This window comes from Poecilia reticulata, linkage group LG2 (genome assembly GCF_000633615.1).
Source record: "Poecilia reticulata strain Guanapo linkage group LG2, Guppy_female_1.0+MT, whole genome shotgun sequence".
NCBI classification, from domain to species: Eukaryota; Metazoa; Chordata; class Actinopteri; order Cyprinodontiformes; family Poeciliidae; genus Poecilia; species Poecilia reticulata.
This window is the reverse complement of record NC_024332.1, coordinates 33,605,658-33,628,688: the sequence shown is the minus strand read 5'-3', so window position 1 is coordinate 33,628,688 and position 23,031 is coordinate 33,605,658. Positions and strand designations below refer to the sequence as shown.

The window sequence follows — 23,031 nt, the reverse complement described above, 5'->3', positions numbered from 1 at the left end:
TTTCTTCTATTATCCCTCTTTCCTTAGTATTTTTGTTCTACTTCCTTCCTTCGTTAGTAGGGTCCATATCTTTTAATTCCCTCTTTGTGTCCTTCAACCTTTTATGCTCCCTATCATTTTGTCCCTCCTTCATTTTTAATGTTTTATCTCCTCTATCTTTCCTTCCTTTCATAATTTMTCCTATCTCTCTGTCCCTCCATCTRTCTTGGTGAACTTGTATCATTAAGTCCTACTTCCTTCTCTCCTTCCTTCCTTGTGCCYTTCCATCTTTTCTTCTTTGTGTCCTAATTCCCTTCCTTCTGTCCTGTCTCTATGCCTCCCTTCCTTCTCCTACCTTCCTTTATGTCCTGTATCCGTCTCTTGTGTCCTACTTTCCCTCTAGTKGAAGGTTTTTCTTCTGGCTTATTTAAAGCCTACCCACTGTAGAAAATCTGCCATAAACCTATGGTKCAGTTTATTATTTTTGGGTTTTAAAAAATTAACAAAGCAGATTCTGGAACATATTGAGTCTGGAAAGTCCAACACCTGACTTTAACAGATGTGTCTTAAACGAATTTCCACCTCCAACCAGGTGGGAAGCGTCGATCCAGCCAGGGACTTCCGCACTCTGATTAAACGGAAAACTCTTCCGTTCGGAGAAGGTGAGGTCCCGGCTTCCTGTYATTTCTCTGCAGAGCTGATCAGATGAAAATCGGTGTAATATAAACCACTGTGACTCATGCTCAGCCCCTGTAATTATGTTTCTCTCTCTCTCTCTCTGGTTGTGGTGACCCCTGTCTTTTTAGTCTGTCAGCAGCTGACTCACAGGATAGAGCAGCTGCTTAGCAACAAGAACACGCACTACTACATGAAAAGCATCACCTGYATTCAGGCTTTCAGAGAGCAGTCTATTAAGGTAAATAAACATTCACTATCCGACACTTAGGAATGCACGACTACGATGTTCTTTCAAAGTTTGATTCTTGCGACTTGAGCTGAGGCCAATTTTCATAAGCATGTCAGCGTTTGCAAGAGCGCTAAATGGAATTTGAATGTTTTATGTCTTCCATAATTCAGCAGGGGAATGCTGATCTGTTCAACAGTTACCTTCAGTCCCTGAAAAGGAGTATTCCCAGCAGAGCCCTCGAGGTCTTCTGGGACCTGCTTGTTCAAGGTACGATAAGCCTTCTTTTTAAGAGGCTGCAAGGTTTCTGCTAAATTATTTTTCCCCTGGGAAGAGATGAAGCCTYTGCATGATTTGAGTGCCGAACGCTGCTTTAGTTACAGTACAAGTCTACTGAAGAGTTTGGCGTTTGACTTCTTTGTTTGGGCAGACGCTGTGACTTTGATCAGCAAGGACGAGGTCGAAGGAAGCGCCGTGTCGAAAAGTGAAGCCTCTCAGGTGATTTTAATGCGCATTGATGTTCATATTAATAGTGTGGAATACCGTTGAGAAATTAATTTATTTCAGCAAGTCAATTCAAAACGTGAAACTTGTATACAAATGCAGACTAATAAAACACGAAGCAACATATATAAGAAGTATTTCTTTTATTTTGGGGATTATGTTTAACAGCAAATGATAAAACAATAATCAGTTTTGCAGAAAATTTATTTTTAATACCAGGAATGAATAACAAACAAACTTTGAAAAAAAAATTGTTTTTAAATGACGATTTCAAGGGAAACAACTTGTCCAAATTAACCTGACCCCATGTGGAAAAGCTTGATTACTGCCAGACTTGCAGAATCTAATAATCACTTGCATAGGACTTTTCTGACAACATGAAATAGACTGCCTACCAAAATTACTCCCAGAACACATTAGTGACTCATCCAGGAGGTATCAAATAAACCAACATCTAAAGGCCTCACTTGCTTTCGTTGACGTATCAACAACAAAAAACTAGACTTGGCAGAAACGGCTTCCTTTGGAGAGTTCCAAGTGGAAAAAGTTTTTCGGATCAACAGGAACCCAAATGATTGAACCATGATTAATGTAAACCCTCCGATGTGACTGAATTCAAACTAATTTAAGAGCAGCTGAAGGCTGAAGTCACACTGGGCTTTCTTCCCGTTAAAAACCAATTTTCCATTTATTCTATAATTTTCGAATTCATGAGAAACTAAATTTCAAGTTTTTTTTATTRGCTCTAACTCATAATTATGAAACATAGCAGAAATGAACCCTTTAAGTATATTACTGWGAGATACATCACTTTGTTCTAAATCTGTAGCATTCAGGTTTTGTGTTGAAATGCTGAACTATTTAGCTTTCCAAGGATATCTTAAAGTCCTGCAAGTTATTTAGATTGTGCGAACAAACTTTCAGCCCTTAATWCCAGCTGGATCCTGCTTTGTCTGCAGTTTCTTTTGGCTGAGGAAAAGAAAGAACAAGCTGCTCCTGAACCGGTGGAAGACACTGGCGATGTTGATGACTTGGTGAGTGAGAAAATGTGTCCTCCAACAACAATCTATGTTCYCTCTTTTTATATAGATGATTTAGGAATTAGATTAGTGTTAGAACTGTTTYCTCTGYGGTTTTCATGTTGTTCTTTGAGGAGTTGAGCTTTTAGTGCCTCATTATAAACACATCAGGCTCATATCTYTTCTCTTTGCTCTCTTCCTGTGCAGCTGGACATGATGTAAGAAAAGAAGCAGGAGGGGTGTTGGCAGAAATCTAAGGAATGTTTTGTTTGAACCCACCAAAAGCAAACTAGTTAAACCGTCCTTTGTCCTGTTCCTTCCACTGGAAGTCYCCRTCACTGGGTGYGTTTTAGTTAGCTGTACTTTATTAAACAATTGACMAAACAACTTACAGAAAACTGCTTAGACCAAAAACTTTGTGTCCACTTTTAAATGTAAAAATCACTATCATTGCATGAGTCTTTTGTAATTCAATTTCCAATGAGCTAGTGTACTAAAAACTAACATTCAGACTACTGCAGGTTTATTATGTGAAATCAGTGATTTAGAATATGCTTAACAGTAGAGCTTGTGCTTTTTTGGGTGACAAAATATATTAAAACATGATGATTTGTGATAATTGCAAATTGTAGAATGCACAAGTAATAAACGTATTTTCTTAAAATAATGAGTGTATTGCAAAGTTTTTGCTAAACAGACAATGAACACCAACAGACACTTGTATTCTACACAAAAACCCTCTAAGCCACTGTTCTTGAACCGAATTATTGTACTATATGATACTGTGTAAAATATTTGTTGAACAGCTCTAAAAAAGTCTAATAAATGTAAGCTTTCTTGCACCTCGCCGTCAGACATAAAACACTTAAAAGCTGCATTTGTGAGGACCTTTCAAAATAAAAAGCATAAACACAACATATTGCCCTGGATTTATTGCAGACAACAAAGATTCAAGTCTGTATCACTGAATTTGATTTACCTAAGTCATTAAAGCCCTAATCTTAATATGACATCACAGCCAACTTTCAAAGGAGTTCATGAATTTCCAGGTGTGGTCCTGTTAAAAAGGTCAAAAGTAGCTAATATCTTGCTTGCATTGAATATTTTATATTGTTTTCAATTGGTGTAAATCCATATTAATTGGTCTTAGAGGGTAAATTTAATGGCTAGATGAAGAAAGAACTAAATCAAAACTGATTTTCACCATCTCAAAACTATGGCGCTCAGTGGACAAGATGTCGGGTGAACCTTGGACAGGTCGCAACACATCATCACAGGGAAACGGACTACACAAGCACTAAAAACAGGAAAATTTTAAAAGACCTAATAACCTGACACAGATATTTAGCTGTTGAAGGAAACATGTAGATGAAATCCATCCAGAAAAGCCCAAGCGTAACAGGAGGTGGTGTACCACCTCCAACCTTCACTTCATCTGAAAGTAATATTCAGCTTCTTTATAAATAACTCTTCTATACATGCATGACAACAATTTACAGGGTCGTGAAGCATTAACATTAGTTGTCTTCTTGGTCTATGGCCTCTCGGATTAGCCTTTAGCTTCAGCCTTTTGAGTAACTGCTTATAACCTTTTAACAGATTCACTTAGTTTCAGTTGCTTGATGAAAACAACAGTGGTATTTGCTAATTGTGCCATTAAGGATATATTTAATTAAAGTGGCACATATTTCAGTGTTTTATATGTTCAAACTATTTAGAAACATATTAAAGACACTGTGTGACTGAGAAGGTATCGCCAAAAAACAAGGATTAACATTTATTGTTACATTTGAAGCACAAGGCAGCCATATTGGATTTTGAGTTGGTGAAGTAAATAAGAAAGTCGGATTTCTGAGAATAAATGGACAACACCAAAGTGCTCTGGGTTTCAGCTGTCAGCTATGATATCAGCTCATTTTGCTGTATAATTAGTGTTCGTGTCTGGAGATGAATTTGCAAGCATTTGGAAAAATRAATTGCTTTACTGCCTATCAAATTAACTTGATGGAAATCCTTTACCTTTATTTATGCTTGGTTTTGCTTCAAGGTTGAATTTCTTGCAAATGGAAAACTAAATAGACCATTTTACAGATAAATTGACGCTAACCTAATTTAATGTTTTGGTACAACAAAAAAAGGTTGTCAGGAAAAAATGTTCACCCAAAACAATCTGGGCAGACAATATTGAGGTACCTAAAATCTTTGCCATTGGCTCATTTCTTTTTGTGTCATATTTGAACACAAAGAAAATYAGTGCTGGTAAGAACTGAGTTCTTTAGAAATCTCCTACCCAAATATTTCAGGTTTTGCACATTATTGTTCCTGTTAATCTCTGACTGAGGTGAAATTAGAACAAAGGTGACCTTAATCAGCATTTTTGAGAACAATGCAAGGGTGAATTCAACTTGGATAAACTGTTAAAATGGTTAAGTRCAGAGCAGTAGCACCATTACGACACTCACAATGAGGACGGTCTCTAACACACCCACCTGATGAAACGGTCAAGGAAGGTAGGCTGTAACAGATCAGAAAATTTCTGACTCTTAAAGATGGCAGTCTGGTCACCCATAGCCAACTTTGTTAGGACTTCTTCATCCACATCACTTCCTGTGGCAATCACAGTGGAAAAGATGTATTCCCTGCCCATTGCAGAAGCTGCCTTGTCCAGGTTGGTGATATTAGTAACACCATCTGTGATGAAAACAAATGAAACCTCGGCACCACGTCTTGTCTTGCGAGTGGGTCCTTTACCCAAAATCTCAGTGATGGCTTTGAAGATGGCAGGTCCCACTGCTGACGAAGCATCAAGATAATGTAAACCTGACAGACCAGAAGTGATAGCCTTCTGGTCGTGTGTAAGAAGAAAGGCCACTTGGTTTTCATTCTCATTGCCAAACTCTGTCAGTGCCAGACGAGCCCCGTTTTGGTCATTTCTGTTCTTGGCCATTGTCAATGCATTTGCGACCATTTGAACAAAATGACGCGCATGGCCAAAGTTTTCCATCCCGAGGCGCTCCGAACCGTCGAGTAGAAACACCAGCTCTACAGGTCGTCCAACACATGGAGCTACATCAAGTTCTGTAACAAAAGAGGTCAGCTTACTCAATGATGTTCTCTTCATTTTACCTTTAAACCAATAAACTAACCATAAATAAAACCCACCAGTTTTACAGGGAAGATCTGGACACTTAATCACAGGATCTGGAAAAGTAAACAGACATTCAGTGCAGTTTAGGCAAATACCAAAAGGAGAATGGATGGAGAGACTTACCAGGACAGAGAACCGTTTCCATCTTCTGAATGAAGTTATCAGCCACCAAGTCTGTGTATCTCTTCATCTCAGTGATCCGGTTCTTGTTGTCGCAGGCTATTGATACGAGGGTCTCACTGTCATGTTCCTTGTCAAACATGTCACCAACCCCAATGGCATTCACCACCACATTGGGGTCATCGCAGAGGTACCGGAGTTTACTGTCATCATCACGAGGGTCGAAGCGACCGTCTGTCACTACCACTACAGATACTTTGGCACGGACTCTCTTGCTGTCCCTTATTAGGTTATCATAGGCAAACTTGAGTGCAGAGGGTGTAAATGTGCCCCCAGCAATCCACTGCAGATTCTTCACCGCTGTCTTGAATGAAGACATGGAGTCTATGGAAGGGTCATCGAGTCGTATGGCCTCAAACGTTCCTTCGTGACTGAACTGTACCACTCCAACTCTCGTACCTGAAAAACACAGTCACTAGATTAATTGTGAGTTAATAGTATAAGTAAATSGTCTTTCTTTCTAATGATGAAACTTCTTTAGCTGTTTTCTGTAGATATGTCAATAAAAGGCTTCATTTTTTCAATTGAACAATGCTGAAAAGCTACAACGTTTTCCCAAATCTCTGACCCACAACTGTGGTAGGCTGCTGCKGCCTCAGAAGTTGAAAACCGGATCTTGGGATGAAGCCACAGCTCAGCTAGGAGGTTGCAAAACTTGTTAAATTTGCTAAGTGTTTCATCACTAACTACAATTAGCAAGGCAAACTACCAACTTGTTAATCTCCATTCTGTGCATTTAGACATCAAGAGAATTTTTACAAACAAAAATTGTTTGGCACTACATCAGCAGTTGTTGCAAATAAATTGTTTAATCCTGTAACAATGTTCACTGTGGAAACCATATTGAATCTGAATTTGGAGTTAGCAGGCGACCTCTAATGTTCAAATCCATTTTTCAAATTCATTTTTCAAGCATGAAACCTGGAAATTACAACTTCTGAGTAGAACTCTATAGTGTTAAAAGTGGAAAAACCCAAAATGCTACACACATTGTTGTACTTTTGATACAGAATGACAAAAAGTTACAATATTTTACACAAAAAGCATGTTTACCTGAAAACTATGCCTAAATGTAGCTTTTGTTGTACATTCAAAATAACCTATAAGTTTTATATAAACCGTCATTACAACTGTAACGATCAATATGCTATATTATTTTAGAAGTAATAGTCAGGAATTATACTGTATTTTTTGTTTTTATTGTTTGTAAAAATATATTGAACCCAGTAATAATTTAGATCTAGTTTATCATATTGTGGAAATAACAGCAAAGTTTTAATGTAACATTAGGTGGTGAAACAATAGGCTCTGACTATTGTCTGAAACATTCCCAACAGTTGGACACATGATTGCTGTGTTGATTTTCCTTTAGAAAAGGATTGAATGTTATTTTTGTGGACTGTACCGGTTGGAGATGTGGGGTCAGAGGCCATCGATCCCATCCTGTTGATGGTGTTGATAACAAAGTTCTTTTCCAGGGTGAAGTTGGTCATCCCAACGCTCTCAGAGCTGTCAATTACAAAGACAATGTCCAGAGCGCCGCAGTGTTTCTCACAGTCTGAGTGAAAAAAAAGAAAAGAAAATACAACAAGTGGCTCAGCATGTTTAAAGATGATAACTGCAAAGCTGTGTTGGAATGGGGATCACGTTTCTCTGCCTACCACAACAACCACAAGTCTCCCTGATGTACGTCATAACATCACAGTCCTGGAGTTACATTAAGACAGGTTAGAGGCATTCAATTTAATATAAAGAGCCTACTTTTATTCATGGTATTTTTCAGTTTGACTTACAGTGAGCCCAGGATCCCCAGCTGGCCCTGGACCCCCCTGCACAAGCACATGACAAAGACAGGGCGGAGATATTGGAGCTGAAATCCTTATGCATGGTCAGGTAATTACTGAAGTGGTTTCGCTGATGCTTCTTACATCTTTTCCAGGGTCTCCTACGGGTCCTCTCTCTCCTGCCTCTCCTGGCTGGCCTGGTTCACCCTGTATGCAGAATATTTTCTGGTGAAGTGACTCATTCCTCATACCAAGCAAGTTTTAAGTAGTAGTGACTCATTCTCTGCATATGTATAAAGTGTTCAGCTAAAGTCTTTTTTACAGAAGGTGGGGAGTTGTGGTCATTGATTTTGCTCCTTGTTTGAAGAAGTACTGTACTGTTCATAAACTATACATGAAGATAAATTGCATCTGTTTCATTGCAAAAAATATCACAAAGAAACAAATGGCAGTAATGATAATGATGATGATGATGATGATGATCTCTGGGGCTCTTTTTTCCATGTCTAAAAAAGAAGCTCCATGGTGTTTTCTGTCTTTTATTAATGACTATTTTCTGTTTTTTCTTCCATGATAATGTTTAAATTTTCTATTTCCACCTGAGTAATCCTCACAGTGAGACTTCTAAACAATCTCTTTCCCCAAAACTATGTTTTTTAATTACATTTTTTGCCTACATAATCTTGTGAAATACTCAGCCAATTGTAAATATGATGTTTTGGAAAATGTATGCAACATTTCTCTCTAAAGACTTCTTCAGCTTTTTTAGTCACAATAAATGTTTCAGAGACTGAAACCAACCCGTATCTACGTGATAAGAAAACTACTCCTCCTTTTAAATCATGAATAACTGACAAAATGGAATGAAATAGAGAACTCACTTAAATAGAAACTGCATGACAACATGAAGTAGGCTAAAACATCTCAAATAGCAAYACATCAATCTGGGAATGGCTGCAAAGTCATTTTTTAAGTCTTTGAAACTCCAGTAATGGACAAAGGATTAATTGCACAATATCTTGCCAATAATATTAGTCAATATTAATTGATGTTAGTAATATTTTTTACCTGTAAGATTGTTGTAAAGGCCAGCCACATTAGTTAAAATAAAACTGTTGTGATCTTATAGTGGTTGTCCAGTAGGTGGCTGCATATGGAGTGACAAAGTAAAGTCCAGTGAAGTAGTTTTTGTGCAAGTCTACATCAGCACCAAACGAGATGACTGCTTTTGATTACTTGGCCACTGTAGTAACTATTCTTTTAGGAAAGATGTATTTAGACGACCTTCTAAGCTGAAATGAAGGCAGAAGACATTTTATTGTGGTGGATGAACCTTGCAGAAAAATGTAACATCAATACTTTTGAAAAACAGAAAAAAGACCTAAATCAAGTCTGTTTTACAAAATCTCAGTAGCTTCTTCAAGTGCATACATTTTCCTATTTGTTAAATGATTTTTCTTTGATGTAACTTCTTTGATTATAATTACTGATATAAATTTGTTATAAAAGTATTACTGATTGCACTTTAAAAAGTAGGTAACTTTATGTTATTAAAGGTAAAGTTTAAAGAGTAATGATKTCTTGGTTAATGTCAAGTTGTCATAACGAAGACATTTTGAATAATGTCAGCTTTGTATTAAAAGTGTCATAATTTACCGAATGACGCTTTATGACAACAGTCATAAATATTCATGAAGGCTTATTCATGTTCATGACAGGTGTTATGTCATGTTTATAAAAGTGTCATGACACTGTTATTCACCCCCCTTCAAATAAAGTGTTACCGGCTAGGTAATGCATTATCAATTTTAAAAACTCCATTTAAGCAAAATCCCTTATTGAGTTAAAATACTTAACATGGCCCTGAAACTTGATTGTTACACTGATGTACATAGTTTCACTCAGTACTTCTGCTGTGTGCATTCAGCAGTCYAASTACTCGAGGCAGAACAGTCGGCACAGCATTCATTTTTGAGATAAGCGTTTTCCCCTGTTTCAGCAGAACCGTATAAACATTAGTTTCAGCTTATCTGCTCAGCATCTCTGTTTAAACCCTAAATTGCCCTTCCACAAAATACATTGTGTCTTTATTCTTACAKGCTCTCCTGGTGCTCCTTTGGCTCCTGGCTCCCCTTTTGCGCCGCATTCACCTCTGCCCCCTCTGGGTCCTCTCTTGCCCGGATCTCCTCTCTCTCCCTGCAAAGCACAGAATTCACTTTTATTTGTGGATCTAAAACCTGAAGGAAATTTTATGACGTGAACAGAAAAAAATCATACTGTCGGTCCTCTTGGTCCAGGGTAGCTGAATCCTGGTCTTCCATTGTCTCCCTTTAAAACAGGACAGTGTTGAATGTTAAATATTATATACAAAGATTAGGTTTTGGTTATTAGTGCTTTAATAGCATCACTTCATTTCTCCAATATAAATWAAAAAAATTCACAATTAGGGATTTTTAATTTTTTTTTGGAGTAAATGAGTGACATTAGAAACCACCAGAGGGCGATAGTGAACTAGCTTCAGAGGAGAATTACCAAAACAAAATTTTGTCAACAGACAAATCTCTTTAGATTTTTCTAAAGAGAACATACTAAGAGCATATGTTGCTACTTATTGTAGGAACGCAGTACAGGATGGAGTGAACACGCTTACATTCTTCAAGGTCCTAACCATGCTGGAAAATTGAGTAAACTTTTTAAGCATAAGGTGTGGGAACTAACTTTGCCCCACTTTTTGTCACAAGATTATGAATCTTTTGCTGGATAATTGTGACTTAATTGTGAAAAAAAGCATCACAAGGGAAAGAGTTTGTATAAGTCCTCGGTTCAAGGAGATTGACCTATAAGTCAGCAGTCAGACCCTGTAACAACCACAAGTGATGAGTAGACATCACTTTTTAGCATCGGATGCTAAAAAAACATATTTACATGTGAAATTATCTGAGTTTTGAAAGTATAAATTCTTAAAAACAGACTGGCTATTTATAAGCATCCAACACTCAAAACTAGATTTGAAAATCCACCTCAGCAACATGCCCAGTCCAAACTACTGCCTACAGGCTTTTTCCTCCTCCCTGGAAATATAACCACATACGTTTTCATTAAATGAGTTTAAATTTAAGCCGAAGACTCTCATTTCTTTCTTCCTGGCCATTGTGATGGGAAAGTTTAAGTTTTCCTTATGCATACTTGTTTTTCAGAGTGGTGAGCATCTGCATACAGTTTTTAYTGATTTTGATTTAAGTCCTCCAGATAATACTGTTAAAATGCCATTAAATTTAAAAAGTGTAAAAACTATTACATTTAGAGTTAAAACTTGATCTACTCACCTGCGGTCCAGGTGGTCCAGGGTCTCCTCTCAGTCCCGGGTCTCCAGGAGGCCCGACTGTGCCCTACAGCGTCGAAGGTTAAAGGTTAATGGCTCCATCAGCTCATGAACTTTAACTATTAATCTGTGAATAATAATGATGATATTATGAACTGCACACATTTCCTCCAACGCTGCCTGGTTCTCCTGGCCAACCCCTTGGTCCTGGTAGTCCTTGGTCTCCCTGAAAACATGAATGGAAATGCTTTCACTGGACCTAACCTTGACTCTGCCCCCCACACACAGAATTACTCATGTGGATGGGAATTTGGCAGTGGACAACGCAGGCCAAATCATTTCAAAAGGATTGTGTTTTCTCCGGAGAAGGACCTCTTTTTTTCCTGATACCAGACTCAGCTGGAGTTGTTTTGTTTGTTTTGTTATATGATGTGTAACAAGGCTCTGGGTTGTCGGTCCGGCCAAAACCCACCCACACTGTGATCCTCTCACCTTCACACCCTTAACTCCAGCCTCCCCAGGCCGACCTCTGTCCCCCGATGCTCCTCGATCTCCCTTCAAAGAAATATTGCGTGAACATTTTAAATCATAAACAATTGCTTAATCTGAATAAAGAAATGGAAGCAAAACAAGAATCTTCCTCAGAATTCAAAGAAATGATCTGATGCATTGCATAACTAAATCATGACAGGAGGGGGTTCTGCTCTCTGGGGGTGTGGAGTGGTGCAGAAAATGTGAAAAACATGATATTTTCTGTACTTCTACAGCTGAAAACTCATGTCAACAGAATTTCATGCTGTTTGTCAGTATTTCAAAAGATTAACAGAGTTTCAGATCACCAGCAGAAACCCTCCTTCCTTCATGATCTTTGCTTTTTTTTTTTTTAAAACACTCCATAGCTTACTGAGACACTCTGCAGTAGAAGTTCTCTAGTATTTACTTTAGGTTTTGGTTTCTTAACTTTTCTCAGTTTGAAAAAGGAATAGATTTGCTTTAAAAATCCAAAACTTTAAACGTCATCACCTTTGGTCCTGGGGCCCCGTCTTGTCCTGGCGCCCCCTTCCTTCCAGGATCTCCTCTCCTGCCCTGTTGACGTTTGATAAAATATGAATGTCGACATTTCCCAACTCAGAAGCAAAACTTTTAAATAGTGCTTGAAATACCAGTTCGCCCTTCAGTCCTGGTTTGCCACTGATCCCCTGAAAGAAACACAAATGTACTATAAGAGTCAATGCTCTACCATTCATTTATGTGATATACATTTAAATAAATCTATGAAACATACGAGAACCCCTCTTTCTCCAGGTGGTCCTGGATTGCCAGGATTTCCCTTTTCACCCTAGGAAATGGTAAGTCAGGTTATTGGTTGTATTTTTTCATCATTCTGCCGTGTGTCAAACTAAAACTTACCGTTAGTCCTGGATTTCCCACAGGACCTGGGGGGCCTATCTTCCCAGGCAGACCTGTATCACCCTGAATCAACAAAGACAATGACACAGACTAAAACACTGGACATGGACATAGAGAATACTGAATATGGCTGTGTGATGGCKGCAGTTACAGCCACACAAATGTGGTAACATTCACTTTCACCACACGCAGCAGGTTCACATTCACTCTCACTACAAATAGGTTCACCTCACTGATATTTGGGTTTCTTTAAGTCTAGGACAGTGGTTCTTAACCTTTTTTTGAGGTACAGAACCCCCCCAGTTTCATATGCGCATTCACCGAACCCTTCTTATTCCTCCTTCCACCCCTCCCCTCACCGCAACATACTTTGCGGTATTCTGATTTAGTAATGCTGTGTTACCACCCCCACGCCACTAGAGGCAGTAGCAACCCCGAAAAGATGCGACTAAGAAGTAGATTTAGACTATAGAATTTGGTAAAAAGAGTAAAACCTCAGGGCTCCTCCGCAGCTCTGATTGGCTAAGCAATGTAACGTGATCCTCTGCAGCAAGTGATGGCAAAGCGGGGCGTCATCAAGACTTTACACAAGTGTGTCTTTAACCTCTGCGGCAGAGACTCCGYCGAACCCCTGAGACCGACTCACCGAACCCCTGGGGTTCGATCGAACCCAGGTTAAGAACCACTGGTCTAGGATTTAATTTACTGAATAATTGGTTTTGTTTAGAAGGCAACACATCACATTGTATTCTAGAATAAGTGCGCACATTTTAGTTTACATTGTTGTGTTTTGCTTGATTTAACCTTTGTTTGTTTTTGAGTTTCCTCAGTGCTGGCTGCTCCAATCCTTTAGGAGAGCAGAGAGGTGGAGAAGGGGTGGAGCAAGCYAGCTGAGACTGCAAATTGGTTCATACCACTATTCATCATCCAGAGGGGGGGATGGGATTTTTKATGTTAATTTCAGTTGGGTTTTTGTGTATTTTCCCCTTAGTGTTTTGTTTGTGGCCTGATCAGCCAGTATTTAAGTTTCCCCTTTTGTCTTTGTTAGTTAGGTCTATTTGTTTGAGTTAGTTTGAGTTGATGTCTGTTACTTTGACCTCTTTATGGGCCCAATTTTTGGCATTTTTTCTATTATTTACCCAAGTTTTGTTTTGGGTTAAATAAAAAACAACTATTTTTGACTTTAAACCTGTGCCTGGCTGTTCCTTAACTGCTCGGTCCATCACAGGCTGCTTGGTTAAAGAATTCATTTAACTGTGTTTTGAGGATGTTGAAATTTTCAAATTATAAAATAGTAAATAAATCACATTCTGCCTTTCCTTTGGTTTTCAAAGCACAAAAGTAGTGTTAAAGCACACTTTTATTTTCTGAAAGAAAAAAGCTACTTGAGTCATGCTCACAAAAACAGGAATACGCTGCCATATACGGGGGAAGATGTTGTATCCTTTCCAGCTGCAATAATCGTCTCTGTGCACGTAAACACAAGTGAGAAGGATGGATCCCTCCTTATATGCCCAAACACTTACTAATAATTAGCCTAGTAAAATTTAGGAACATTGCTTTTTCCCCCCATGTCTGAGCCAAAGGAGAAAGATTAAAAAAAAAAAAACTTGATTGCAGATGTTATTTTTTTCTACACTGGGACTTTTTAGTGAAACTATTACAACCTTTGTTTCCAGATTCCTTCAAAAATATGTTTTTGCTAATTAGTGTGTTACATGAATAGTCAACACTGGTTTGTCATAGTATGAAATCTATTTTGCGCCTGAATGACCTAAAAGAGCTAAGTGGCTTGAAAAATAAAACATTCTTCCCTAACTGATCAGAATCTGGGGGGAAAAAAGCAAACAAACTCCAATGGAAAACTCTGTAATACCTTCAAAAAATTATTAACCACACAAAAGTATTGAAGGATGTCACCAAATGTACAGTACCATACTGCACACATGTATAACTTTTTAGAAAACACATATATATGATGTGGATAGTTTATTCACAGAGCAGAAATGTATAATTGAAGAAAATTTGAAGGTACTGAGTCATATTAACAAGGTGAACTCCTGCAGGTTTGCAAGAATAATTTTGACAGTTAATTAAGTTGTTTAATTAATTTGAGACATTTTTTCTGCTTTAACAGATATCCTTGAACATATTTGAAGACCTTTTTTTTTTTTTTTTTTGCTGCTTGAGTAAACTTAACATGCTCCTTTTGCTTCAATACACTGGAGTTGGCTCATGTGACACATCATCTTTCAAAACTGGAAATTTCCTTTCTGCCTATTAAACAAGTGAAGATCCCCATAAAAAGTTGATGGTCCAGGCTGCCATTCCAACATCCTGACTGTTTCACTGTGAATCCAACAAATTCTGATTCCACAGGCTTGCTTTATGTTAACTACACATTTTTTAGCTATTCTGTTGTTGTTGTTGTTTTTTTTTTACATTTTTACCTCGTCTTTTACCAGACTAAAATTTCATAAACTTAGACGTCTTTTTCACACCTTTTCCCCCGATTTTCCAGATAATCCAGAGTCACCAGGGTCTCCTGGGCGTCCATCTGGTCCCTTTAAAAACAGGCATGGAATGAGACAGACATCTGTGGATGATTAATGATAAAGTAAAACACCATCTGATTGATCTATATGTGCAACATGGTAGAAGTGACTGTTCTTTCTTGCGGTAACTACGATGAGACCGATACTCAAAAACAGATTTCAGTAAAAGCCACAAGACTCACCTTTTCCCCTGGATCACCTTTGCAGCCAGGAGCTCCAATTCGACCAATTTTACCCTGAAATTTCCACAGGTCAGTGAACATATCTCTAGCATCCTGTGCCTTGAAAAAGTAACCTGCGTCGCCACTTACCTTTTGTCCATCTGTTCCGTTCCTTCCTGGTGAACCCGCTGCACCCTGCAAGAAACAACAAATACAGTTAATCTTCAGGGTCTGGAAACGAGTGGTGTAGCCAAACATTATAATGTTACTATACCTTTGCTCCAATTAATCCCATTTCACCCTATTTGAATGAAAAAAAAAATCATTACAGCTGGTACTTTCTATCTCTCACTGGCACATAATCAGAAAGCTTAGGAAAATCTCACCTTTTCACCTTTAAAACCAATTTCTCCCTGAGGGCAAACAAGAAGGGACAAATTATTAAGATGAATAAATGAACAACTTATAAATATTTGGTGAGCTTCACCAAACCTTTAGACCAGGTAGTCCAATTGAACCTTCAATCCCAGGATCACCCTGAATTGGAACATTTTATTTAAAAGTGAGCTATCATTGAAAATAAAAAAATAAAAATAAAATCACAAGTTGTTTTTTTTACTAGGTTTGACGTATTCTCAGGCATACCTGGTTACCTTTATGACCTTTTGTTCCTTTGATGCCTCTGTCACCTTTAATGCCCTAGAAAAATAAGAGCAAAATGAACGTTTTTGCAAAGCAAAACATGAGACAAAACATAAAAACTGGCGTAGCACTAATCGTACTGACTTTTGGACCCGAGGCCCCTTTTCGTCCTGGGATCCCAGGGACTGCAAGGCATGTAGGTTTATAACACTGCAAGTAGAAGGAGAGCAAAAATAAATTAATTACTAATAAATAAACAAAATATTATTTCAAAATGTAATTTCAAAATTAAAATAAATTTGACACTAGCAGTTTCTAAAGGTTTTTGTTTTAAGGATTAAGCGTTGGTTTGTGTGCTTATGAGGGATGAATGTTTTCCTTCATAGATAAAAATGACCTGGTATCTCTACTGTTCAATTATAATGATAGAAACTAAGTAAACGTTTCCACATTAAATGTTCTACATACATTTATGTTTTAATTCCTGATTAGAAACTATGTTCTCTCTTTTTTCAACAAATATGAGCAAATAATCCACAAGCAGGCCTTCTGTTGGTGTAGGTTGGCTTTTGTCAAATGCTCTATTATTTTCTTCTACAGACTCATTGCATGTTTTTGTTTTGAATCTGAATATCTGCAACACACTGGTTGGCAGAAGAAACCCCTCAGGGCACCATGGGTTCAATGCCGAGACGTAGCTGGAAAAACAATCATTGCACTGAGGCGCCATTGCTTTTTGAAGGATATTGTACTGAACAACTTGAGGCGATAGATTGCTGGATTCATGTCAGTTCATGACCAGTTAGAGCTTCATCAACAGGTGGACAAAGGGTTTGTGTCAGCATGTTTGATTGCTTTGTCTTATCCATCACCAAATGAGAACCATCTTTATTGGCCACATTTGTGCACAGAAACAAGAAATTTAACTTTAGTTCCACTTTTTAAACAATATACAAACTTTTCAAATATGATTGTGAAAAATACGGTATGTATGTAATACCGCATGTTTTTGCAAACACGGATGTTTTTTGAAAAAAGAAAAACACTACACATGCAAATTATAGAACACAAGAGATCTAAACATAAGAATATAAAGGGGATTTTGTGAAACATCATGTTGACTCTTTGAACTATGCTCTCTTGTTGTGAATGGTGTATGTGTATTGGGATCAAGGATGTGGAATTCATTGCATTCTGCTGCATCAAGATGGGGTATGTTTCTGTTTCCAGTGATGGCACCCTCTAGTTTTATTTTATTAATACATTCAAATGTCTTTCAATGAAATGTCATTATTTTGAAAGTAGATCAGGTCCTTAGTTTCGGTTTCAAGCATCTGGCACACTGAGGTGATAGAAATCAGTGCAGACAGCACAGTGTGGTGAGGGATTAAACCATGCTGAGTCACAGTTGAGTGGATTCTCTCAAAGTTGCAAACACATTAAATGTACACGGCGTGTGTGACCCGCAGTGCTTGTGTAGAAGAATTGTTCAACAAATCCAAAAACCTGTGGCAGCCTGGGTTATCTGGTGATCATCTTGTGTCTCCTACAGTGTTCAGTGCAGAGTAAGGTGATGCTGATGTGGTGTTTTTCTATGGCATCACGTCTTCCTATGCCATATGTTTCAAGATTTTGAAGAGCTAGCTCATTTGTGAAAACAGTGGTGATCCCAATTCAAAATGTTTGACCAACCTCATTAATCTTTGATGTGCCTTGAACAGAAGAACACATTTTTCATGAGCATAATGTTGGGTAAGTTAGATTAAGAAACTACTTGTGGATTGAAGCTTTCATTGTTTATACATTTAAAAGCACATTGGATCTTCTGTGATTCATAAGTAGAGCTTTAAATTTTTACAAGCTGTAGCTATATCTCCGAGGACAAATTATTATTGCTCAATAAATTAGTAAAAAAAAAAAAAAAAAAAAAAGAAAATACCATGATGAGATTAGTTCTAACATGCTTTTTGAAGGTCATTAAAGTTTTATTAATCTGTGTAAATATGACAGATTCAAATCAAAGCATAATAACTCTAGTGAACTCTAGCAGGTAGTTATTTAAGTTCAATATTAGAGAAGGCATTCAAAATCATTAGGTAAACAGATAAAGGAACGGTTTCTTCAAAACCTTGGGACTAGAACAAATGAAGTGACGTTTTAGTGGAGCAATCTTTTTTTTTTTTTTAATTGTCTTACCTGTAGATATGCTTGATATTTCTGCAAAACAAAAACAGCAGTCAGTCAGGCAAGTTTCTTCTACCAATAAAATCTTATAAAAGTAGTTAGAAAAAATAGGATCTCATCTCACCATGACTTTGATGATGCGATCAATAGTTTCAGTGTTCATCCTCGGTCTTCCATTAACGATCTCCATGACTATGTAATTGTCTCGGTACACCTCTGTGGGTGAGCCGGCTATCTCCCTCATCCCTAGTTCATCGATGCTTGTGGAGGCTGCTACTGAAAAAATGTGGATCCCTTGATCCCGAGCCCTGTCGCCTGCCACTTTGATGCCCCCACATGGACTCCCGGTCACGTGACCATCTGTGATGACCACTGAGAACAGGACAGCCTGTGTCCCTGAGTACGTCATCTGGCGGGTCATATTTGTGAGAGCGCAGTCGATGTAGGTGCCTTTGCCCAGGTATTTTATCTGACTGAGATTCCTGATGAAGCTCTGTCTGGTCGTGAACTGACTGAACAACACCTGCTTCTGAGAGAAGTGCAATCCCCCAAAGGACCAAGTGATCTGAATCTGGCCCCTATACTCCTCGTCTTCGAGTTTCTGGGCGAATATCTTCATGAACTCCTTGATGCTCTCCACCAGACTGCCGGGCGGAGATTCCTGCAGCGCGATGGTCTCTGAGGTGTCAATGGTGAAAAACAGCTTGATGGGACAGTCGATGATCGTTGCTGGACAGGAGGACGCCAACAAAAATGTAAATAAGTTGCAAATGTTTGTTGTTAACATTAATGAGAGATACGAATTAGGCAAGATGCAGTGTAATTTTTGATGCTCTACAAAAAAATTTAACTAGGGTTCCTACACACTTTTTATGTCAAAATGGCACTTTTCCAGACCAAATATTCGAAAATGCAAAGTTCTTATATGCAAATGCAAAATTTAATAGTAAATCCATGGCAGATATATTTTCAATGGTCAGAATTTGAACATGAAACCTGCAAAAACAGAAAAAAGACTAGAAGATAGGAAACAATAAACAAAGTATAGCAGATGGTGGACAAACAGATGTAGTGATGGATAGAATAATGAATGGATTGATGATTAGATAGCTGCATGAATGAATGGCAGATGAACACATTATGTATAATTATCAGTGCCATCAAGAAACATGGATGAATGAATTGATGGAATGATGGGAAAAAACTAGCAGAATGAGACAGAATGAAGTTTGAAAATCCAATTATTTTTCAAAAACCATAAAATTCCTAAATTTCACTTTCATGCCTTTTCATACTGCTGGGCTGTGAAGGAAACTTCCATTAAAGACTCTGCAACTTTTATGCTATTAGAATTTTTTGCATGAAAATGAAAGTGCATATAATGCATGCAAAGATTTGAAAAGGTTCATTTTCATTGTGAGTCTCAGAACATCAGTCTGAACAAAACAAGCTTTATGTTCCTGGTTTAAAATGAGCTCAGCCTCAAGGTGACAGAGCATTACAAGCTGCTTTTAGGCATTAATGTGAATCATCTAATAAATTACAACACAAATAAGGCCTTTTCTCATGCACATAACTCAGACTCTTTTGTCTGGTTAAATTACAGTAATTTCACATCCATAGACTGCAATTAATGCTGTTTTGCAACGTATTATAGAAGCAGACGAGCGCCTCCTTCATCCTTCTTTACCGTCTCTATTTCATGTTCAGTCGTGCTCGAACTTTATTGCACTTTTAACCCATCTACATTTTTATTTCCACTGGATACTTCCAGCACTGCATATAAAACAGGCAAATTAAATATAAATCAAAACGACCTCAAGTCCTTCAAGGTAAATCCAGAAAAGTGGATATTGCAGTTTCCTGACCTAAACTTAAATTAAAATAACTCACTCTCACAACCTTCTGGTCTTGGTGTGGGCTCTGGTGGCAGCGGAGCCGGTGTTGGTTCCGGACTGTCACCTCGTCCAGGTACCGGCCTGGGTCCTCGAGGGGGAGCAGGTTGAGGCGATGCGGCTCGGAACACCGTCAGAATGACGACCCACAAAATCATCGGCGTGACTGAATTGATTCCAGTCATTTTTTTTCCTGAAACACAGCAGCTGCTGTGTGTCAGCTTTCTAATCCATAGCTCTGTTTCAATGCAGGAAGTTACTGTCAAAGAAGTGAGACTCCACAGAGGACGACTCAGCGCAGCTTACAAATGTTTATTGCAGTTTCAGACAGTGTTAACAAAATGTCTCTTGATATTTATGTCCACATTTATCTGTTTTGAGAAAACAGGAACAGGAATTCCTTAACAACGTGGAATTCTGTTTGAAAAAAAAGTCTCGGCCTGGATGTGCTGTCTGATAAGAATTTATAAATAAAATGTGGCGAGGAACATTTTGGCTGGAGTTAAGTACTATGATGTGAGTCAACATCAACAAGCAACAAACAAAGGAACGAGCTGATGGGAGGCACTAGGCATTTTTTCCTAGTGTTTTGTCAGAACAGATGTTCCAAAGTGAGATGATCAAACTGATGGTGGTCAAAGATACAAGCAAAGAACTAACAGATGCAAAAGCCTTTTTTGTGTGTTCACAACTTGAGAATTAAATCACTTCTACCACTCAACTGAATCTTCTTCGGGGGTTTTTTTATTGCTTGAAGCATGACTGAGAAAATACACACTCACATTCTCCAGCCAATGTTCTGTAACCATTTTAAGCTATGGTCAATTGTTTCAAATAAACATGATTTCTTTTTGAAAATACTTTTCTTTACAGAACAAAAAAAACATGATTGTCAGGAAACAGGTTAACATATACCATAAGAAAATGTAATAAACATCTTAATTGTAGACTGTGTCTACACAGTCATTCCATATTTCTTAATGTGGCAGAACAGCGAACCCCTAAACCTTGCTAAATTCTGTTAACACCTGAGATCCTCTCTAAAACACTTGCATCTGTCTTCTTTAATGGTTCAAACTCTGAATTAACTTTAATATGCATTAATTATGCATTAGCACTACTAACAAAGCTAACATCAACAATTTTCCTTTTATCTGCTCTTGAGGGTACAGCCAATCTGCATTAAGGACAATAAATATCACTCCTGGATTGGTTGTTTTCAAAGCACCAGCCAAAAAGATAAGAGATAAGATATGCTCTCTTAAAAGAAAGTCTATTAGTAGACAGGTTTTCCACAAATTGATTAGAGTCATGTTCCACAGAAAAATCCACAAATACTGAACATGTGAAGGCTGGGAGAACAGTTTCAGCAACACCAACGTTGAAAACTACCAAACAAGCCCACAACAGTGAACTACAGGCAAAAATTCCGCAAACAGGGATAAAGAAGTCATAAACAATCTCACAACTTTTTATGTAAACAGACTCAGTGAGCTTACTACTTTTCTAACTTCTTATAACTCCCAGCTGTGGTGTTAATGCTAGCATATAAACAAACAGGAACAATTAACCATACCACTCGTTTCAACAGTCGCCTCTGCCAGCATGTTCATAAAAAACAACCTAACAAATCAGGTGACAAATTAACAATTCGATCAAATTTGCTTCATTTTTTACCTGATTTCTGTAAATCTCTATTTTGGTAACATGAATCTAGCAGACTTCTCCACCCTGACCACACCCACACTTTGTTGCTCGTACTGAAATGCTTTCAAACAAAACAAAAAATCTAAACAGAAACTTAATTATGAAAGAACTGCAAGATTTAACAGTGCCATCCCTAAAACATGGTCCCTGACTCTACAATTTGGTCTCTTGTTCCCATAAGTTGTGACCTTATTTTCTGAAATTCAAATGACTTTTGTTTTTCAGTTTGTAGAATAACATCAAATGTATTCACTCACCTCTCTAAGATAATCTTTATTAATAAAGTTGCCTCTGTGCTTGTATAGCCTCAGTTAAACTAGTCTAAGCAACAACAACAACAACAAGAAAAAGTAAAATAGGGTAAAGACTTCTTACCTCGGCAACAGCACACAAAGAATGTAAACTCCAAACTGAGTCAGGAAATTCAAGCAATCTCCACAGACTGCAAAGTCCAGATAATCATCTCAATCGGAAAGTTCCCATATCAGCAGATTCATCCGGGGTCAGCCTCTGGTTGGGGAGAGCTGCACTGGAGAGAGACGTTTGGATGAAAGCTTATTGTGTGGGACGACAGCTGGACAGCGGCAGCAGCACAAGCTGCAACACAAAGACTCGGTTCTGCAGACTTGAAGTGGATTTGGGTGAATACAGCATGCTGGAATGAACCATCTATCAACAAAATCTGACAGAACACGTGTCAGATCGCAGACTGATGCTCTGCTTTTACAAACACATCAACTCCCACTGCTGCATATCCTTACATGGAGAGAACAGCTCACACTCACTCCCTGTTTATATCTCTACGTTAAACAGCATGGGAGATGTCATCCCGGAATTCAGGCGCTGCTGTACTTGGAGAAAAAAAAAAAAAAGATACATTTACAGATTAAGAAACTGTTATTTGATTAGTCAGTCCAGATGCGCACACAACCATGCAAGTATTTTGAATTTCTGAACTTATTTTAGGGCAATCAATCAATCAATCAAATTTTATTTGTATAGCACATTTCAGCAGCAAGGCATTTCAAAGTGCTTTACATAATTAAAATAAAAACAGGAATAAACAGTGAGAAAGAGAAATATATTTTGGAAAAGATGAAAACAAATAAAAACAAAAAAGATAAAAACACTAAAACCTCAGAGTTTTAGTTAGAACGCCATCTAACAAGGGTACTCACACCTCAGTTTTAGTTAAGATGTTATTTAACAAGGGTACTCACACCTCAGAGTTTTAGTTAAGATGTTATTTAACAAGGGTACTCACACCTAGGTTTTTAGTTGCAACTGGGACTCTAAACCCCGTAGGACTTTAGAAAAACGTCGTTTAACTAGGGCATTTTCTGGTGGGCTTTACATCATTAAAACGTAAACAGTGAGAATAAATAAATAAAAAGTAAAGATAAAAACATGAAAAACATCAAAGACATCAAAACCGGCACTCTAATCCTAATTTAGCCATAAGCAACTCTAAACAGGTGGGTTTTAAGTTGATTTTTAAAGGCACCCAGTGTTTCAGCTGTTTTACAGTTTTCTGGAAGTTTGTTCCAAATTTGTGGTGCATAGAAACTGAATGCTGCTTCTACTCGTTTGGTTCTGGTTCTGGGGACGCAGAGCAGACCAGACCAGACCAGACCAGA

The 23,031-nt window shown here is 38.0% G+C and overlaps 2 protein-coding genes across 3 annotated transcripts in view; one reads left to right on the top strand and one right to left on the bottom strand.

The window, feature by feature from the left end:
• Positions 1 to 3,073, top strand: part of LOC103461656 (X-ray repair complementing defective repair in Chinese hamster cells 5) — a 12,979-nt gene extending 9,906 nt beyond the window's left edge. The window contains 5 exon segments of the mRNA XM_008403944.1: positions 491 to 641; positions 786 to 895; positions 1,057 to 1,153; positions 1,314 to 1,381; positions 2,347 to 3,073. Coding sequence (XP_008402166.1) covers positions 491 to 641; positions 786 to 895; positions 1,057 to 1,153; positions 1,314 to 1,381; positions 2,347 to 2,547 — 627 coding nt within the window. The 3' untranslated portion in view covers positions 2,548 to 3,073.
• Positions 3,074 to 3,323: 250 nt separating this feature from the next.
• Positions 3,324 to 22,095, bottom strand: LOC103461657 (collagen alpha-2(VI) chain-like). 2 transcript variants are annotated; one of them, XM_008403945.2, is made up of 28 exons: positions 21,770 to 22,095; positions 19,686 to 19,880; positions 17,917 to 18,521; positions 17,805 to 17,825; positions 15,753 to 15,818; positions 15,612 to 15,665; positions 15,459 to 15,503; positions 15,353 to 15,379; positions 15,241 to 15,267; positions 15,117 to 15,161; positions 14,988 to 15,041; positions 14,752 to 14,814; positions 12,251 to 12,313; positions 12,126 to 12,179; positions 12,004 to 12,039; positions 11,864 to 11,926; positions 11,333 to 11,395; positions 11,004 to 11,066; positions 10,845 to 10,907; positions 9,796 to 9,846; positions 9,616 to 9,714; positions 7,663 to 7,725; positions 7,528 to 7,563; positions 7,396 to 7,441; positions 7,140 to 7,292; positions 5,678 to 6,133; positions 5,569 to 5,607; positions 3,324 to 5,484 (listed from the first exon to the last, which is right to left on the bottom strand). In XM_008403945.2, exons 2-28 carry the CDS (start codon positions 19,870 to 19,872, stop codon positions 4,883 to 4,885), a joined length of 3,144 nt encoding a protein of 1,047 aa, XP_008402167.1. In that variant the 5' UTR covers positions 19,873 to 19,880; positions 21,770 to 22,095; the 3' UTR covers positions 3,324 to 4,882. The 2 variants fall into 2 exon arrangements, with proteins under 2 accessions (XP_008402167.1, XP_008402168.1); XM_008403946.2 differs by having other exon boundaries at positions 19,695 to 19,880.
• Positions 22,096 to 23,031: the final 936 nt, after the last annotated feature.